General features: G+C 47.6%; 1 protein-coding gene across 1 annotated transcript in view; it reads left to right on the plus strand.

The window, feature by feature from the left end:
• The window catches only part of COL23A1 (collagen type XXIII alpha 1 chain), a 189,091-nt gene that overhangs the window by 147,477 nt on the left and 22,204 nt on the right, over positions 1 to 19,410 (plus strand). The window contains exons 5-7 of the mRNA XM_055718132.1: positions 14,892 to 14,918; positions 16,833 to 16,859; positions 17,545 to 17,571. Coding sequence (XP_055574107.1) covers positions 14,892 to 14,918; positions 16,833 to 16,859; positions 17,545 to 17,571 — 81 coding nt within the window. The remainder of the gene's footprint in view (positions 1 to 14,891; positions 14,919 to 16,832; positions 16,860 to 17,544; positions 17,572 to 19,410) is intronic.

Below are 19,410 nucleotides of genomic sequence, written 5' to 3' on the forward strand. Positions count from 1 at the left end.
CAGCGGGGAAGCCCGCAGGCAAACAGGGCCGCTGGTTTCCAGAGGAGAGGCGACCGCGGCGCGCGCAGCGCGGGCTTTTGTCTCCCTCAGGCGGTACCAGCCCGCAGCGGGAGCGGCCCGGCCCCCTGCCCTGCCGCCTGGCTCCGGCCTCGGCCCCGGCCCCCTGCCCTGCCGCCTGGCTCCGGCCTCGGCCCCGGCCCCCTGCCCTGCCGCCTGGCTCCGGCCTCGGCCCCGGCCCCCTGCCCTGCCGCCTGGCTCCGGCCTCGGCCCCGGCCCCCTGCCCTGCCGCCTGGCCTAGAAGGGGCAGCGGTGCCGCGGGATGCCCCGGCAGGGTGCTGGAGCCAGGAGGCTGTGCAAAGGAGCGAGTGGCTTGTGGGGAACGCAGAGTTTAATTTATTAGAAGCGTAGCTGGGAGACTGCCTTGAGGGGCTGCGGAAGGGCAATTCTGCGGCGGCCTCGGACCGCCAGCCCCGCAGCAGCCGCTGCTCTGGCACGGCGCGCCCGGGGCTCTGCCAGGCAGAAGCGCGGGGAGGAAGTGGTGCCGCCGGGGGCGGAGCGTCACCTCAGCGCCGGCCCCGCCCCTGCGGAGGGATCTCGGTGGTGCTGCGGCAGCTGTGGCCCTGCCACCCCGGCTGCACTGGGGGGACGGCGTTCATGTCACTAAAAGTTTTCTCCCTTCGCTCACCTTTCCCCAGGAGCCGCCGTCCGGCTGGCCTTATCCTGACTTCCAAAACTGGCTGAGCCAAACCCAGCAAACACAGTTGCTGCATCCATGTGGCCGTGGCTACGCTCATTAGCTTTATCTAACGAGGAGGTGACGATAGCCGCATTTCTAAAACAATGCGCGTACCTGAAGAAGGAAGAAACTAAAAGCAGGCTTGAGCGCCTTAGCAGCAGCACATGGACAGGCTTTATTCCATCCCGTTGCATAGTGAAATCGATTAAATTATTTAGCTCCCTCCAGGGTGATCATACAGACTCTGAGCTGTTTCAGGAGGCGACTGTGGTGCGAATGCAGAGGTAGAGAGTGGATATTAAATGGTGTTCGGTGTCCCAAATAGGTGCAGTACCACATGTCCCTTGCTGGCGGTGTGTGGTGGCTATTTGTGAGCTGCTGGCGTTTAACACCCTGCGAGCGATGGAAGCCCTAAAGGGATGAAATCACCCAGAGACGGGTCCCAAAGAGAATAAGATGGTTTCAATAGGTTGATGCTTAAAGAGTGGTTTGTGCTCTACAATAAAACTTTGTACTAGAACCAGTTTCTTCTTTATGAAATTCTGGGTTCATTGTTATTTTGTAAACCACAGGGAGTCTTTAGTTTGTATTTTTAGGCTTACAGTGTATCCTGCTAATGTTACTATGAAGAATGTTGGGGTTTGTTGCTTTTCTGGGGTTTTTTTGTTTTTTTTTTTTACTTGGTTTTGACACCCTGTTGAACGTGGATCGCAGCATATGCCTCAGCCTGAATTTCAGTGAAGGTTCGTATGAGTTAGGGGCTGCTTGAGTCTGAATTCTCTCTTCTTTTGCCAGTAACTTTTGAACTTGGCCCGTTTCAGCCAAATTTGACAGAAGGACAAAGACTGTGCAGTTGAATAGCTTAATGTAAACTTTTGATATCGGGGCAGATTAAGGAAAAAGATATCCCTAGTGAGGCACAAGCTCAAGCTGCCGTACACGGGCCTTTGCCATATTGGCTGCTTCGGAGATTACCTGAAGATTGCCCTTTCTGAGATTTTCTTTTTTAATTGCAGTGCTAGGGAGGCTTTTAAAATGTTTTTGACCCCCAGACCAAGAATCTAATTCAGTTTGGGGGTTTTCTAACAGATGAGGAAAGCTGATGTTGGAAGGACAAAACTTGCCTTGCTAGACTTGTAACAGCATTTAACAAATAATAAAATTGCAGCATAAAAATCATCCTCTGCAGGTAACCCCATTACACACAGTGGAAACTGCATTCAGCCTGGGTGGGGCTGAGGCAGGTCCCATAGGACCCCAGTGACTGGTGAACAAGGCGGAAGCCGTGACTCGCTGTGCTTCTCGATTTAGCTGCGAGGAGAACCAGGTCTTGGGGGCAGAAGGGTCTCTGGAGAGTCAATTTAAGAGCTGTTAAACTGAATATCATTCAGGTTCTGCAGGGGCTTGAATGTGGGTTATGTGTGTGTGCTCTCTGGAGAGCTGAGGACAGAGAAAGGCAGATCTATTTAGCATCCAAAATACCTACAATATTTTTTTTTCTTACCTTGACTGTGTAATTTGCAGGTAGTAACAGTGGCAGTGATCATCATAAGCTCCTGGCTTTTGGGGTGCAAATCTGCTTACTCTGAGAGCCTGCCTTGTACCCTCTGAGCTTGCAAGAATGCAAATGAAGGCACCAGGGAATCAGGCGGTTTTTATTCTTTTTGATGCCAAAAGACTGATCTTAATCTTGGAAGTCCTTTTTAGAGAAAAATACCTAAAACATCTGAGGGGGAACAAAGCACTTTACCCCAAAGGTCGAGAGCAACCAACAGGTTGCTTTTCTCATCTGAGAACTACATGGTCCTTCTTGCAGGACACAGTGATGTTCCTCTGGTTTCTTGTGCTGGTGGTGGTGGGCTGGAGTAACACATAGGTCTGTAGTGGTTGGTGTCCTGGGATGAACAGGCAGCATCAATGACTGAAAACTACAGGATAAAGGATTCCTTTATACAGAAATACCAGAATAATTGGTAATTGCAGATGGATTATGGGGCTACGTTGATTCATTGGTGATGTAGTGGTCTCTAAAGAAAAAAAAAAGTTATAAAAATGATGCAAAATGAGCAGTTCAGGAGAGAAAATGACAGTTTTCTAGACAAGGTCCTAACCAACTTGATCTACCTTTGGTTAGCCCTGCCTGGTGGTAATGCTATGTCTGCATCCCCCTGCTCAGGGACGTGCCCAGTGGCTATGGCCATGGTGGTGGAGCCCCGGTTGTCCTTACTTTGGGCTTTGCACGGGTCCAAGTATGTGCTGAGGGAGGGCGTTGCTGCAGGAGGGCCACCAGCCAGTGCTGGTTTAACTGTATTGTTTTGCTCTGGTGCTTCCCATCACCAACATTTCTGAAGAGATGACAACAGCCTTTAGATCAGATTAGATGGACAGAGAAAATCTGTATGATGCTTTTAGCCTTTGCCAAAAGACCACCCAGCCCATCCCCAAACTGAAGCACAGCCCTGAAGTTTGAGCTTGGGTTTGTGCGAGGGCACTGGAGGAGAGGAAAAGCAGCTGGGTGGCTGCTGCAATGATGGAAAAGTGTTTCTTGTTGGGCAGAACCAGGCGCTGGGACCAGGATCCCCTGGGACTTGCCCTGGGCCATGCTTTCTGAGGCAAGGAGCATCCGCGCTGTGGAGTGGTTCCCCTCGATGTGCTGTCAGTGCGTCGGTGTGTCGGGGGGCTTTTGCCCTTGTAAAGCTAGGAGAGGAGCAGAGGGATTGGCTGTGCAGAGGGCTGATGCAGCAGGGCTTTCGGCTGCTTACGTTAGCAGGGCGGGCAGCTGCATCTGGGCAGGAGGAAGAAAGAGAAAATGAGGAGCAGATGGAAGAGCCAAACTGTGAGTAGGCTTTGCAGCTGACCTTTCCGTGCAGGCAGATCTTCCCATTATGCAGCTGTTCAGCGGAGTCAAATTATGTATGGAGGGGAGAAGCAATGGTGGTGCTTTTAGCAGCCTTGCCCTGTCCCATCCCCAGCCCCATGCAGGGATGATTTTATACTTGCCTTCAAACTGCTCAGCTGTCCTTCTACATGGTGTTTCTCCTCTTCCCCAGTGAGCCGCTGTATCTGTGGTTCACCAGAACCCACTACGTTCCCTCTTCCTGTCTACCGGAGAGGCCTTTTGAAGCCAAACCCTCTGTTTCTTGAGAGTGTCATCTGCTTCTGCTACTCATCCCTCCCTAAAATTGGTCTGTGCTACACCGCTACGTGACATCCCGAATGGAGGGTTGTCACTTCAAGTGGGAAGAAACCAAAAGAATGAAGTTGATTAACGAGGGGAATTACTTCATGTGCATGTCTTCATTAATAAAAAACAGAGCAGGGCAACAGCTTTACAGAAGTACAATATGAAACAGAGTTGTCTTCCACTTTATACATTTTTCTTAAAATATTAGCATCTATTTTTAGTTGAGCAGAATGTTATTAATTTTGTGCCTCCGGTGTATGATGTTTGCCTCCTGAATTTTGTAAATCATTAGTGTGTTGCCTGGAAGAGCCCAGGCACTGTTCTGCCCGTCTCTTGCAATAGTGGGAATCTTTTGGGAAGGTGGAGTGAAAAGGCTTCAGGTTCTACTTGCTTTGAAGCAATGCAGCTTGTTACTCAAAGTAATTCAATATTGAGTAATGGCAGCCTTTTCTAAGGACAGGTAACAACTCAAATATAATCAATTAATGGACTTACAGTAAAGGAGAGATACAACACAGGCTCAATGTTTAGCGCACCTGTTGGGGAATAATTGTTCAGTCAAAATCGTAATACTCTTGTACAGGCCGCTCTTAGGTATGTTACAGGTCACCTCACGCAAAGGAGCTGTTGGAGCTAAGCAGCTCAGCATCTTCAGAAACTTTATTTTGGGAGCCCTGAACAGTGAGCTAACATCTTCCTTTGGCTACAGTGTTGTAAATCCAGAGTTATCCACTGTAGTCAGCTGTAACACGTATAGCTGGAAATCGATTTGTAAGGATGATAAGCTCTGTTTTTAATTCATTCTGAAGACATAGCGAAGCCAAATGTGGTTTTCTGAGCTGATGTCTGGGAGAGGAGTTGGAGGAGCACATGCAGAAGGGAGGCTGGTTCCTTGACTTGCACGACCCCAGTGCGGTAGAGCACTGTGACAGTGACTTTGGTCGCAGCTCTAGACCTTGGCCATAACCAATGTAGTCTGGGGGTTTCTCCCCTCAGCAACTAAGAACTTCAGTTAGCATAGATAACTTAGCAAGGGAAAGTCTGTGCAAGCTTTTTGTGTGTGATGCATAAATGTATTATGAATGCAGACAGGCTGATGTGTGGGAAATGCAGAATGTGCCCAAGCCCGTTCCTGGTGGCAGTTCCTCCATCCCGTTGTGGTCCCTCAGAGTTTAGAAGAAAGCTCCAAGACCTGTAGTTAGCCAGGTGTTTTGGAAACAACACCACCAGAAAGCCAGTTGTGATAATAATAATAAAGTACTTTCACAGGAGAACTGTAGAAGTAACTGGGAATTGATAACTTGATGAGTTGTCTCTATCTATGCAATTATGTCCAAGTCCTGCTTGGGGACACTCAAGGTGTAGCCTGGGAGAGTTGCAGAGGGAGTCATGGGTAGCTCAAGATTGCTCTGAGCCCAAACCAGAGCAACAGGCAGTGGTTTAACTCTTCAGGAGGGCTGCCAGAAATCCCATGTGAGATGTAGGAGACCATACTATGTGGTCAGATCTTATGGGCTGTAGGGAAAAGCGTGTGGATCTCAAACTTTTCCTGCTTTTTCACAGTAGACAGATGCTTTCCAGACCCTGGGTGATCGCTCACGTACGGACATAGAATGCCTGTACATTGCATGGATGTTTTAGTTGGTTATGCATGCACAGAATTAAAAATTTTCGCGTTTAACATCTGTCATTGCTAGACTTAGATATTGTCAAATACTGTGTCATGTGATTGGTATCCATCCCCAAAATGAAGGCTTCTGTTGGTAAGCTGGCTATTTTGTTTTCTTAGCTAGGTTCATCAAGGTCATAACTGTAATTTAGGGTTTGGACCTGTTTGTGTTCTCATGAATATCTTTACTCATGAACATTCAGATTTCAAGGAGTGTCTCCTGTGTATGAAGTCATTTGCACACATACTTCTCCCAGTAAGAGCCCAAAAGACAGAAGTAACAAATATTTATTTTATAAGGCAAACTTTGTAGTTCTAGTCTTTTTCATTTTAATATCACTTTTGTGGCCAGTTCACGTAATTATTTGCCTAGAGGGAAAACTTCTTTAAGCAGGGAAAGCAGATCCAGTGTATTTTCCTGCTACATCCGTGTACTGGCTCTCTGATGTGGAGACAACAATGATTTTGTAAAGACCAGCTCTTCGTGGCAGCAGTTTATTTTTCTTTTGATTTAGAGGTAATTCTTCCACAGGGAAAATAAAAAGTTTGTCTTATATCCCACCCAGTAGAGGAATTGCAGATGCATTTGTTTATCTTCTGCCTTCCAGTGTTTCTGGCCAGGGAGAAGAGAGGGTCTGGTGAAGGTGCTGACAGCAACAGCAAGGAGAACTTTTCTGCCCAAATTGCACAGGCAAATTTCTGATACGGGACACACGCGGCTTTTCAGGTGATGTCTTGGACCCAGCTGTCCTCCTTATCCCAAGCTGGCTCATGTAGGGGGAGGCCTGGCAATGAGGATGGCTGCAAGGATGGATGGTGGAAAAAGTCCTTCCCCACCCAATGCCTGGTTGAAGCAGGGGGTTTGGTTTCTGGCTTCTCATTCTGCTTTTTCTCTGGTTCCCTGCATCGAGTGTGAGTGCAGCTGGTGGATCTGCATCTCTGTTTCCAGTGCATTTGGGCACAGTCACATGGTATCAAGACTTGGCTTGTAGGCAGGGGAAAACTGAGAAAAACCAAGAAGTTTGCTCATTCACCAAGTAAGAGAGGTAATCCAAACAGCAACTGTCAAACAGGGATGGCACTGGTGGGGAAAAAATATAAAGGCAGTAAAAGGCCAAAGTGTTTGCTTGAAATGTCAATATTCTTCCAAAACAATTGCTTACAGACTTCAAAATTGCATTCCTGCCACAGAGGCCATCTCCTCTCTCATAGTTGGACATAAAAAAAAAAAATCTAAAAGCCAATTGGGCACCAAAAGCTTGAAACAAGCAGTTGTGCAGAACACATGGAACTCATTTCAGCCTCAGAAATTTCGGGGAAGTTGGGGGACTCTTTCTTCCATAAAAACACTTTGTTGTTTTGGAAGAAAACTGGTGCAATGTGATACACAGATGAGTGAACTTTTGCTTCTGAAATGATGCTCAGCACCAGATAAGCTGATCTGGCATGCCTGCCCAGGAATCGCGGCAGTTTTGTGTCAGGAGGAGCGAACAGACCAGCTCTGCTGTGGCATATCCAAGTAACCTTGCTCACAAACCTGAGCAGTGACCCGTGCAGCTCCAGCACAGCATTTGCTTTCCACCCGTTTGAACCAGTCAGTGTTAGATTTGTTTCCAGGCATTTTTTCTTGAGCGTCTTGGAAAAAACATCCAGCAAAATAAGGAGGGAGCTCTGCCAACAGATGGAAGAAGGTGCATCTTGTGGTTAAGGAAGAGGCAGCTACTGCATGGGAAAAGGTCCTGTATATCCACAGCGAAACCCCAATATATATATGATTGGCATGACTGCGAAGACAGCTGGGAACCAAAGCGCTTTGGTGAGCCCATGCTGGCAATGCAAAGGAGGGGCTGAACGGTGGGCAGGGCCCGGCGCTGCCCCAAAAATATCCTGAGGGTAGGGTTTAGGAGGGGGGGGTACTGGTTTTTTGTTTTTGTTTCCCAAGGATTTCAGAAGTGCTTGGAAGTGTTTGTGCCCTGTGGAAGGGAGCTGGGCTGGCGTTGCAGAGGCTGGCTCTGCATGGCCGCCAGATGCCCGGCATGGACCAGCCCAGCCTCCGAGGTGGCTGCTCCCTTGCAGAGCCCCGCAGTCTGGTTTGCATTATGGGTGAAGTTTTTAGCAAATTACTGCTCCTTTCTGCTCCGCTTCCATCAAAGAATGGGCAGAGGCCGCCTAGCAGTCTAAGGACAGATTTTTTTTATTTTTTGGGGTTGGGGGTTTTTTGGTTTTTTTTTGAATAGAGCACAGATCTGTGTTTCTTTGGTTGGTTTAACACACACTTGGCTCTTATCAGGCTGCTGCTCTGCATCATTTGCCTGACACCTCTGTTGGGGGATTTGTTGCTGTCAGCTTAGGCTGTGGGGTACAGTTCCCCCAAAGAAAAGTTTCAGAGGAGTCTTTGAGGGTTTAGTGATGCTGAGCCCCAGCAGATGCTGTGGGCAATCCCTGGGGTGCACTCAGGTGGCCTTTTTGGAAGGAAATTTGGAAGAAAGAGGGGTGAGAGCTGCCACGGGTGAGGAGCGCTCAGCTCACCCCACTGCCTGGAGCAGCCCCATCGGGATCCCCCTGAAGACTGGGGTTGGATGTTACTTGCAGGGCTGTGTTTTGCAGCGAGGTGGATTTTGGGGAACCCCTAATTGCCCTCCCCTATAATATGAAATAGGGGGTTCTAGCCAAACAAGGAGAACCTGGCTCTGAGCCTATACAGGGTGATGGCAGCAAGTGGAATGGAGGGGGGCAGAGAACAAAACCAGAAGATGGTTTCCATTAAACCCTCAAAAATTCATAGGCAGTGAATCATGCCCCCCCAAATTTTGTACACCTAGCTGTCTCCAGACGTGGGGTAATGCACATGAATAGGCAGAAGTAGCTGTGCCTGGGTTTCAGAGTCCTCTTGCATCTTCTGCTATGCCACGTGTAGGGTCTGGTCTATCAAGGGAAGTCAAATGAAGATGCTGTGTGACATCTTCTGTTACACAAGTGCCTCCTGCTGTGCTTGATATCTAGAGCTGTCCCAGGTGGAAGTTGCCACTGGTAATAGTAATTTCTCTTGCCTGCTGTTCTCATGGTAAATGTGCCAGTGAAGTCTGACATTTAAAGTAGGTTTTGATCCTGGAATACAACTTAGTGGCTAAACAAGTATCTGTGTCTGGCTTATCTTTTACTTCTATGACATCTTAGTGCCTTCTTGGAGAAGACTATAAATCAGCTGATACTTGAGTGCAGAAAGCCGTGGCCTCAGTGGCACGCTGTCAGCGTCTGCTAGGATGCAGGTGCCAGCAAGGCTGATTTGGGGGGTGGCAGCAGCCCTGGAGAAGTTAAGGCAGCCCCTGGGCTACCTGCCACCATGGCCTGGGGGGGGTGGGGGGGAATGGGGACCTGCCCGGCTAGAGGTGCTTGCGTTTGCTGAAAGGTATTAGCTAAACCACAAAGGTTGGATGTATTTCAAGCTTAATTCACGCAAAACTGGGACCTCAGCACATGTCATATGTGAATAGTTTCCATGTTAAATCTGGCAACAGGGTATTTATCAGGACTTGCTTTGGAGCTCTGCTCTTTGTAGTGGTTTTGAAAATAAGACACACAAAAAAAGGCATTTTATTGATTTACCCAGAAAATAGGCTTAGAAGACATTGTATCCTTTGTTGGGGTAGCCAAGCTAGTTAAGCTTCCCTCTTTTCAAATGTTCTTTGCTTTCATTTTTAAAGAAAGAACACTGATGCGTGGCAATGAGAAGTGTAAAAATTTTTCCAAATTAAAACAAATCTTAACAAGCATTAAATAAAAAATATATTCTGTGCTTATAGGAAAACTGTAGAAGCTATTTGATTTTTTAGAAAATGAAGAAATCATTATCACCTGGTAATGAAAAGATGGTTTTCAGGTTTGCATGCAGTCATGGACCAAAGGGGAATTTGTGTTGGACAATACTGAAATAGCTTTTTTTCAAGCAAAGAGGAACTTTCCTTAAACAGAGAAAATGATTAGCAAAGGATTGTTAATAATCATGTTCATGCTGAAAAATCTTTATTTATTTACTTGTAAGTGCAGGGCTGTTGCCCTGTGCAGCAGTCCCATGCCATTTCAGTGAGACCATCCATACTATATAAAGTTAAACATAAAGCTATCGTGATTTTAATGATCTTATACTTAAATATGACAGCTCCTCGTAGAAACATTTCCAACAGTGTGTTGTGCTACAGGCTGGCGTGATTTCAGGGTCTCACACCGGAGACTCCAGAGGTCAGGGCAGATGCAGGTGGAACCTCCCACCAAGGACTTGTCCGGGCTCACAGCCGTTGCAGTTGGTGTGTGTGCAGGATAATTTCTAGTATGACCGATTTCATACATGGAGTCTATCTCTTGACAGATATTTAAATGCTGTTATTTGGAAGGGCAAATGATTATGGTAGCAGAGGTGATACTGGATGGAGTGGAAACTGCTTTTTTTTATAAGGGCTTCTGGTCCCTCTGCACTGAGGACTTTAGGGAGGGAGGAGGTGGTAGCAGTACTGGGGACAAGGATGAGGTGACATCCCAGAGCATGTCTCTTGTACTAGATTCATTCGCAGTAAGCACCAGCAGTTCTCAGCTGCTGTTTGGAGGACTCCCGTTTCATTTATCAGTCCCTCTTCTCTCCTTTTCCTTCAGCTGGGAAGCTCAGAGGAGCCACAGCAACCTGGCTGCCTTTCTCCACTTTCCTTGTGACGGGTCTGGCAGGGTGTGCTTGGCCACAGCTTTTGCCCAGAGCTTGCTTCTCATACAAAAATGTGCTGAGGAACCGCATCACCAGCAGACACTGTTCTGCTTGTGAAGATTTACAGTGTAGCCTATAGGAATGGCTGGTCCCTGCTCCCTGGCTGCGCTACAGACCATGCTGCCTAATGACCCAGGGCCCTTTGCAGGGATACTAAAATATTGTTTTGCCCTTTTGTTCTGACACTTTCCTCCTCAAATGTAAGATTTTACCATTTTTTGAAACCACAGAGACAGAGATTGAAGGCAGCCCTTTGAATTTGTTAAAATTTGACTGCAGGGTTCCTTCCGACCCCTGTGCTAATTTTTAGCAGAGCAGGAAACCTTAAAAATAACCATGAGAGAAGATTTCCCAACTCAGAAAGATTGTCCTTTTAATAATCTCTGGCTTCGTTTTCACTAGATATTTTACCCCCTTAAAATTCCTGTAACGCTGCTAGAGCAAGTACATCCCTGCCAGCAGCAATAATGGCACCAGAGGAGGAAGGCAGAGGGCCAGTTAGCCAGGCTGGCACCTGGGCTTGCTCTGAGCAGGGCTGAGGGATGCATGGGGGAAACGCTTATTATTTATTGGAAGAGTTTTTTCATGTGAATCAGAGCTTGCAAGCTCCACGTCTTCCCTTTCTGGCAAACTTAAAACTGTGTTCCCAAGCCTTCAGCTGATCTCAGCATTGAGTTAACCTAGATTTTGCCATCATTTTAACACTTTGGTGCTATATCTCAAGACTTCTGAGCTGCTACTGTGAAACAGACAAACAGAAATACTATAATTTGTTTTAATACATATCTCAGTGTCGCTCCTTCTTCTGAAGTTGAAATGTTGCATGGCCAAACCAAGGCATGCAGCAAGAGTGCATGATGTAGTAACAAGGTTTGCTCAAGGTCGTACCCGACCTGTGTCTGCATTCTCTGCCTCGTTGTATAGATATATATCATAAAATAATGTATACCATAAAGTATTTATCATTATATAAATACTGTCCTCACCCAGGCGATGGCAGTGGGGATGCACTGTGGTTTGGGTCACTGTGCCGGCAGGAACACCATGTGCCGACATTACTGTTTGGGAGGGGTAAAAAAACCCCAAGGTGAGTAATTGCAATTACCACTCACCCCTGCTCCGCGTCAGCAGCTCTCCCCGCTAACCCAGCTCCTCCTGCCTTGGCAGCCAGAGGCCTCCAGCCAGATGTTGCGGATATATTTTCTTTATCAAACTGACAGCAACGTTTCCTCTTTTCTCTTCAAACGTGGAGGATGCCCCACAGAGCTGTGTTGGCCCCGTGCCAAACGCAGGCGGTCCTTGCTGGTGCGTGGTCAGAAAGAGATCTGAGTTGGTTATCAGCTAGGGGTGGGCTCTGACAGCCACCAAACGGCGTCGTCTGGGACCACATCGGTGTCGTCTTCCTCAAAGCACCCAGGGTCAATGGATTTTTGTTGCACTTGGCCAGTGCAGCGGTGGTTTTGGTCAGAATCATGTTTCAAGGGAAGTTGGTTGAATTTTCTCTCTACCTTGTCTTAAAGCATCAGCTTTGTCCTAGACAGAAAGTTCATCCCCTCTCACTGTAGTGAGTATTTAATTATGTAAAGTGTGATCACTGTGTGTGTGATTTGGAGCAGAAGGCTTGTAACTGAGAGAGGGCAAAGGAATGAGTGAAATTTATTTCTGGCCAAAAAGCACAGCGTGAAGTCACTGCGATGCTTTCTCTTACTTGGGCCCTGTAATGGGGTGTCTGGAAAACTCACCTTTTTCCTATGCTGTGCTGGTTAAGTGGAAATTATTTTTGTTCTTCCAAAATGAAAACTTCTATAAGTGTGACTTTTTTGACTGGGGGAATAAGGGGTTACTTCTTGTTTTCCTGTTCCTTAGTTATCAAATGAACTAAGGATTGCTTCATCTTTAATTAAAATGACATGGAGCATAATTCAAATGAAAGACAATAATGATCTCAACACATGGGTGCTCCTGACAGTTGCAGGCCATCAAGTAAGCCAGCCCAGATTTCAGATGCTCCCTCCTACTTCACACATGCAATGCTCTGGCTGCTCTCACAAACCTGCCTTTGCTCGCGCAGACGTTTGGCTGGGCAGGTAGAGCAGAGTCAATTAAATCTCCAGCCCAGACTAACAAAACATTTAAAAGTCCGAGTTAGTCATGTCCATCCAGCAGCACAGCTGGCCGAGAGCCCTGTTGAAAGCCCAATGGATATTGTTTCTCTCAAGCATTAAATGCTTTCCCTCAAACAAACATCCCCTGAATAGGCTATTGTTTCTCCTTCTGGATGTCCCTTTATGGACTGATACAAGAATAGCTAAAAGCTGATGAATTGGTATTGTAAATTTAAAAAAAAAAAAAAAAAATAAAAAATAAAAAATCTGGGACTCCTACTCCTTTGAGAAGTTGCATTTGCTGCAAGTTCTCTGCACAGGTCCCATGTCCTGTCCTCTGGAGGTCAGAGAGCTGCAGCGGGACCTTCAGGTGGGTCACCTCAAACAATCATAGTTTCAGGAAAAGAAACTTCGTGGACCCGATGCATTTCCCAGGTGTTATAATGTAAGGCATTGAGGTGAGATAAAGTATGGGAGGGGGTGTTGGGGGAAGAAGTAGTCATTTGGTGTGATCTGCAAGCCTTTGCATTAACAGATGTGACTGCATTTGTTTATATTTTTCATTACCGCTATGTAGCAGCTGTGTACTGCTAGGTCCTTATAAGAAACTATACATCATGTGAACAGTATAACTTACATTTAGTCACTTCAGAAATCTCGTGTGTGTGAAGAAATCACCATTTATTTTCCGGTGAAAGTCTCTTGTACAGGTCCCCCAGTCCTTATAACACAGGTACTGATGCCCTACCCAGGATTCAGCACCTGGATTTACCTCTTTTTCCTAACAGAGCTGTGTGTGTCCCAGGGTTTCGTATTCCAGCAGACTGATTTATTCCTTGTCGACGGCCAAAGCTGTGAGCTGGAAGAGTGCTATTTTTAATGCAGCCATTGGGCTTATCTTACGCATCTTTCTCTCTTTTGCTCAATTTCACCATCACAGGTTGAAGCTAAATTTTAAAAAGTTCACTCTAATCAGTTCCCTAAGAAATACAGAAAACTTTGATGCTTTCTTGTTGCGTTATACCCTAGTCCAAGCTACGTTTGCTTTGGTAGGTCCTCCCAGTTTGCAGGGCTGTAATGCAAGGAGACGTTTCAGCCCAGCACGGCTGCAGAAGGACCCAGGAGGATGCACGTGTGCCCCGCAGGGCAGATGTAGGAGGGGAGCGGGTGCTGATCCCAAGGTACCATTTTGGAAGCGTAGCCCTTGGGTCTGCAGCAGGCAGTGACGAGAGGTTGGGTTTGAGGGCGCGGGAGCAGCCAGCCACGCTGCAGTGCTGGGTCAGGCTTTGCTGCAGGCATGCAGTGCCCGCCGTTTAGCACAGCCCATGGCTCCCTCTGGAGCAGATCCTCGCCCAGCGAAGCTCGTGGGCACGTGTTGGAAATCTGGGGGTGGAAGCAGGTGTCTGAGAGCTTTGCTGACTCACAACTGTTGGAACGGTTTGCAGGGCTGAGCTTTCTTTGGATTTAAATGAGGAAAGGTTTTAGGTTCTCGGGCAGCAGTTCATGGATTGGTGGAAAGGCAGTTCTGGGATTTACCTCAACTGTTGCGTGCTTCTCTTCATCCCCGAGTGCCTGTGTGCCAGCTCTGGCTGAGAGCAGGGGCAGCTTTGCCTTCGTCCGGGGGCCTTAGAACACCTGTGCTTCCTCTCCCTGCATGCACCTCTTCTCCAAAGCAAGGTTTCCTATGGCCCAACGTATTCGGTGGGTTTATGTTACTTAAGGGCTTACGTGCCAGAAACGGTGGGGGGAAAGCCATTTTTCCTGTTGGTTTAACATGCGCTCCTGCAGCATCCCTAGACAGGGGAGACCTGGGGTAGAACTGGGGTAACCAAGTGCTTGGTCCTGCAGATACAAGTGCGCTTCCAGCTTTATATCACCGCAGATGAGCAGTGCTTGGGTATCGGCCCACGGGGCAGGTGCACCCTTGCTTCCTCCACAGCAAGACACACCTCCCCATCAATGAGATTTACCGTTACAGACTGAGAGTGATGGGTGATCCCCACATCTTGGGTAAAATGGTAGAGTTTCAGCAAGTCCTTTTGCAGAAACAAATGGTTCAGATCTGAGGTTGATCACTGGGATCTGCTCAGTTTAATCAAACCAGACCTGTATTACTGCTGCTCTTTTAGTCTTTAAAAACCTCAGGGAGTCCCGAGTGCTGTGCCAGGGCAGTGTCACCATATCCCTGTCACTAATCCTGTCGCTTCCTTTCATGCTCCTTCTTACTCTGCACATTGTTCAACATCTCTTACTGTACTTCTGTGAAACCTTCCTGCTGGATTGCATGGATGAAGGATTAGGTATATAAGTAACATAGCCAAAGATTGTACTATATGTAAGTAGAGCCTCTTTTCAGAGCATGACTGATACTGCTGTTTGCATTGATAATTTTTTTAAATTGTTATTTCTTTTTTAATAATACTGAGTTTTCCTTCCTTTTTCAGGGGCCTCTTGGTTTGGATGGCAAACCAGTAAGTAGCACGGTGTGCCAAATGTGACATGTCTTTATTCAGACAGCTCTGCAATAGATAGGCAGAGTCTCAACTATTACTTGTTTATTACTACCTACAGAACTGTTTAGGAGACAAAACTGTATTTAGGAAAATAATTCTGTGGTCCATAACACATTCAGGTTTAAATTCTGAGCCAGGGCTGGCTGGCACAGCTAGAGGTGAGCTTTTCTTTTCCTCTCAGCTCAGCTCAGCTGCTTCTCCCTCTCCTGCACCAGCTCAGCTAGCGGAGACTGCTGGTGGGCAGCAGGCCAAATTTGGGAAATACACTCTAGCAGCACCATGGAAGAACCGAAGTCAGTAATCTTGGTTTTGTGCTCCTGGCACTACAAAGTGGTGTCATAAAAATAATTGTTCCCAAACTGGGCTTGTTTGCCTCTGAAGGAGCCCATGTGTGGGAAGTGCTTGAGAGTGCCTGGTGTCCGCGCAACACTTTGTGGAAAGCCTGGACTTCATTTTATGAGCTGTTTTCTTGACAGTATTTTTTTCTTAGAAACTCCTTGGATAATCAGATGCTCCACTCTTATTTATTTTACAGAAAGACGCGCTTTTTTTAATGCTAGCTGCTCACGAGCCAGCTCTGATTCCTTCGGCTGGATGGTTGCTGCAGGAGGTCGCAGCTCTGTATTTTGTGTCCAAATCCCACCCTGTTCCACCGTGTTCACTAGAGGGCACCATGTGAAATCTTTTCAAGCTCTGGTCCTAAACCAGCTGTGATTTTCAAAGTGGGCGGAAGTCAGTCAGTCTTTGCAACCAAAATGTTACTCCCAGATACTTATTTCTAGCCAGTTAGGGAGTGTGCTGTTGTAGCTGTACATTGCTGTGGTTGGTTTTTATCCTACCCCTAAAAACAGCAAATGTGAATGAAAAGAAATGTAGAAATAAAGCATTAGAAAAGAAAAAAGGAAGGCCAGTTCACAGCGCTGCGCTCAGGGCTTGGCTTTGAATTAGCAAAACCCCACGATGGAAGCGCAGTGCAAACCCCAGCGGCACGCTCCTGCGCCTGCTGCCCTTGGCAGGCACGGGGATGCAAATAGCTGCGAGTTGTGCGCGTGCACCAGGCAGGAGCAAGACCTCCGAGTGAGATGCAGGGAGAACCTCAACAAAAAAGCAAACTTATCAAACAGCCAAACTCAAACCAGACTGTTCATGATGTCTTCCATGAGAGTAAGGGGCTGGCGGCCTTGCTTAGAACCAAATCAACAGCAGGAGGGATGCTGTGCAGGGATGCAGATGCTGCCACTGCTGGCCTCTCTGTTGACCTTCCCCCACTGCATCCCGCTGGGTCCTGCTTTGGCAAACACTGTGAACTGGGCTGAACCCCAAGATGCAGTATTTTTCTGTGCTGGAAGGAGGATGCAGAGCAGGCTCATCGAAGTGTTGCTCAGCAGCTTGTCTTTGGGGCTGCAGCCTGACTCTGCCTGCCTGTCTCTGCCTATCTTACAGAAAGCTGCTTAGGAGGAGGATGACTTATGTCTTCAGCAAATAGGCCAAAGAAAGCAGCTCATCCTCCTTGTTTATTTCAAACAGATGTATAATTGTTGTAATGATATGCTGAGCATGTGTTTTTCTAGAAGTTGATTTAATACTTCAAGAAATCTCTTGCATCTATTTAGAGTCATGTGTTTGCAAGCGGCTGTCGTGCTGCCTGCCCTGCCCCAGTCCTCCTCCGGTCCTCTGTCCCGGCAAAAGCAGGCAGGACCTCGCTGGTGCTTTTTGGTGGTATGCTGCCCATGTGAAGCAGTTTATAACTTAAAATAATAGCAAATGTGGTTCAGATTCGTGAATTGAAGAATGCAATCTTCTTGGTTTTGATGTTGTGTGCATTGATGATTCTGCTGTTTCTTAACTCGGATCCTTCCTATGTATTTCCAGGGACCTCCGGGACCAAAAGGGGAAAAGGTAAAGACTGACATTAACGTGTGGCTTTCGGGGAAGCAGCTGTATATCCTCCTTCTGCTGTAGTTCTTTCAGCTCAGGTTACCCCAGTACACCAGCATGACATTAACCACTGGTTTTGTTGGGAGGTGAAGCTGTGACGGCAGGTTCTCCGGTTGCTCTTGGAAAAGCCCCAGGAAGTGGGGGAGGGCAGGAAGAATTTGCAAACACATAGGAGGAGTAAGTATGGCCTTAAAGCTCATCTGTGCCGTAGGATTCCTGGTAACCTCTTAGGGTTAGGAGAGTGGCATACAACTCTTCTTGCTTTCCTCAGAGAGCAAGGCTGTGGGCTCTATTACTCTGGGTTTGCACAAATCCTTCCATGAAATTAGAGCAGCCAAAGGTCATTACTGAAAGTGGAGTTGATCTGTGCATGTGTAGGACATAAGCAGTTGCTAGGGAGCCTTAGAGTTGGAAACATTCCGTTATTTCTGATTTATTATCTGTTTCATCGCCTGCCAGGGCAGAATCATTCCCTATTGTGTTGTCTCAAGCCCTTCTCCTCCCTGGTTTTGAATACGTTAAGCAATAGGACCCTTGCCACTTCCCTTATGTGCTCTTCCCGTGTCCAACTGACCCTGTGCTCAGTCCTTCGTGGTTGAAATTTGAACGCTAATAGCTGACCCTTGCTGTTTTGCCTGATGTGCAGGGTGAAGCAGGGGACATCGGCCCGAGGGTAAGTACTGATGCGGCATGTTGATTGATTCTAAAATGTGGTTGGGTTTGGTCACTGCACAAAACAGGCTTCACGCAGCTTTGTCACTGCAAACTTGAGGTATGGGAACCATTCTGGAAACGTTTAATTTTGCCATCGGAGCTCTTAGTGGTGGTGGTTTTCCTAACTTTGACCGTGGGGAAAGCATGAGTTGAAGACCTTCAGGTACCTCAGGAAGTATTTCACTTCTACTATCTTATCCTAATCAGCTTCCCTTTTCCAGTGTCAGAGACAGACTCGTGTTTCTCTTGAAGCTGTGCACCTTATTTATTGGCATCGGAGCACCAGTACAGAGTGGTGAGACCTGGTGTCCCAAGGAAGGGCCCTGCACGGCGTTGTGCAGGATAGAAAGTTCCTCCTCTCTTGCTGAGCTGCCTGCCTGGGAGCGTGTCGGCACGCAGACAGTATCTGACTGCCTTTAAAACAAAGGGTTTAAGGTAACTGTAGGATGAGGGAAAATTGTTCTGGCTATAACGTACGGAAATCAATGTAACTAATGAGTTATGTGGAAATACCTTTTGTGGGGCTGCATGAAGCTGAGATTTACTGCAGTGCATCAGAACAGGTCCCCACGGGGCACGAGGGGGACATGGCTGTCCCGTGGTCCCCACTGCGGTGCTGGTGATGGCAGCAGTAGCACCAAGTCTCCCATGTTGGGGATGAGACCGGAGGGCTTGCCACAAGGTGCGTGGTCCTTCCGAGGTAGGCTCCGTGTAAGGGAGTAAGGGAGGTGCAGCTGGCTGTGGGTCACGGGCACCTGCTGGAAGCCCCACGGCGGGGAGGTGCTGGGCTGCTGGCGTACGGGCCCCATGCAGAGGCTGGATTCAGAGCTGGCATCCAGGAGTCAGCTGGTAGGTTTAGATGCAGTTGCTGGAAACATAGCCAGGACCTTGGTGGTTAACATGGGGCAGAGATGCCTCAGAGTAATTTTTCTTTTTTCCCTTAGAGGCTGTTAAGTCACTTTTTGAAGTTGGCATCATTTTCTGAAGCAGCTCCCAACTGCCTTGGGTGTATTTGGAAATGTCACCCTTGGCCTCTGAGAGCCCCTAAGCCTGATAGATTTATGCCCCACGTGGCGAAGGAGGGGCTCAGCGTAAGGTCTCAACCTTGTCGAAGTGCCCACCCATGTACTCGGAGAAGGCTTTAAGAGGTGATTCAGCGGCACATGGGAGTGAGTTTTCGCTCCTTGGCTGGGGCTGTGGGTGGCTCTGGGGCTGGTGACTCAGGCAGTGCCAGGGGAGACGCTGCTCAGGCTCTGGAGCCCCTGTGGTCCGTGCAGCTGGATAATGCAGGAACCCACCTCCTGCTGCGGCTCCCGTTTGTGCTGCAGGAGATGCTCTGGGGACGGGCGGGTGCCAGCTCCCAAGGTAACACTGTCCTATGTTTTAATCTACTGATAAAAATATGTGCTCTTTTCTTTTTTCTCCTGATCTGCATTTGTCCACCTTTCGCTTTACTTTTAGATTTATTTATATCTTTTTGCCCGAGAGTAAGAAAAAGGCTCAGGGGCGATTTGGGAGGAAAGGGGGAGAAACAAGCCTGGCAGAGCCACGCACAAGTAGGTCTAAAACTGGTGCTTGTCTTTGAAAATAGCTTCCTTCATATCTCCAGACACTCGGGTTGTGGATCGGATACAAAACTTAATACCATCTGGCCCAGATTATTTTTTATTTCTTAATTTAATCTATCTTCTTCCTCAAGTTTCAGTAGTGGCTTTGTTTAGCTGATTTTGAAAGTTGTGTCACAGCAAGTCATTGCATAAAAGGGAGGATAAATAGCTAGGGATATATCCAGTGCCCC

This window comes from Falco cherrug, chromosome 8, assembly GCF_023634085.1.
Source record: "Falco cherrug isolate bFalChe1 chromosome 8, bFalChe1.pri, whole genome shotgun sequence".
Lineage (NCBI taxonomy): Eukaryota > Metazoa > Chordata > Aves > Falconiformes > Falconidae > Falco > Falco cherrug.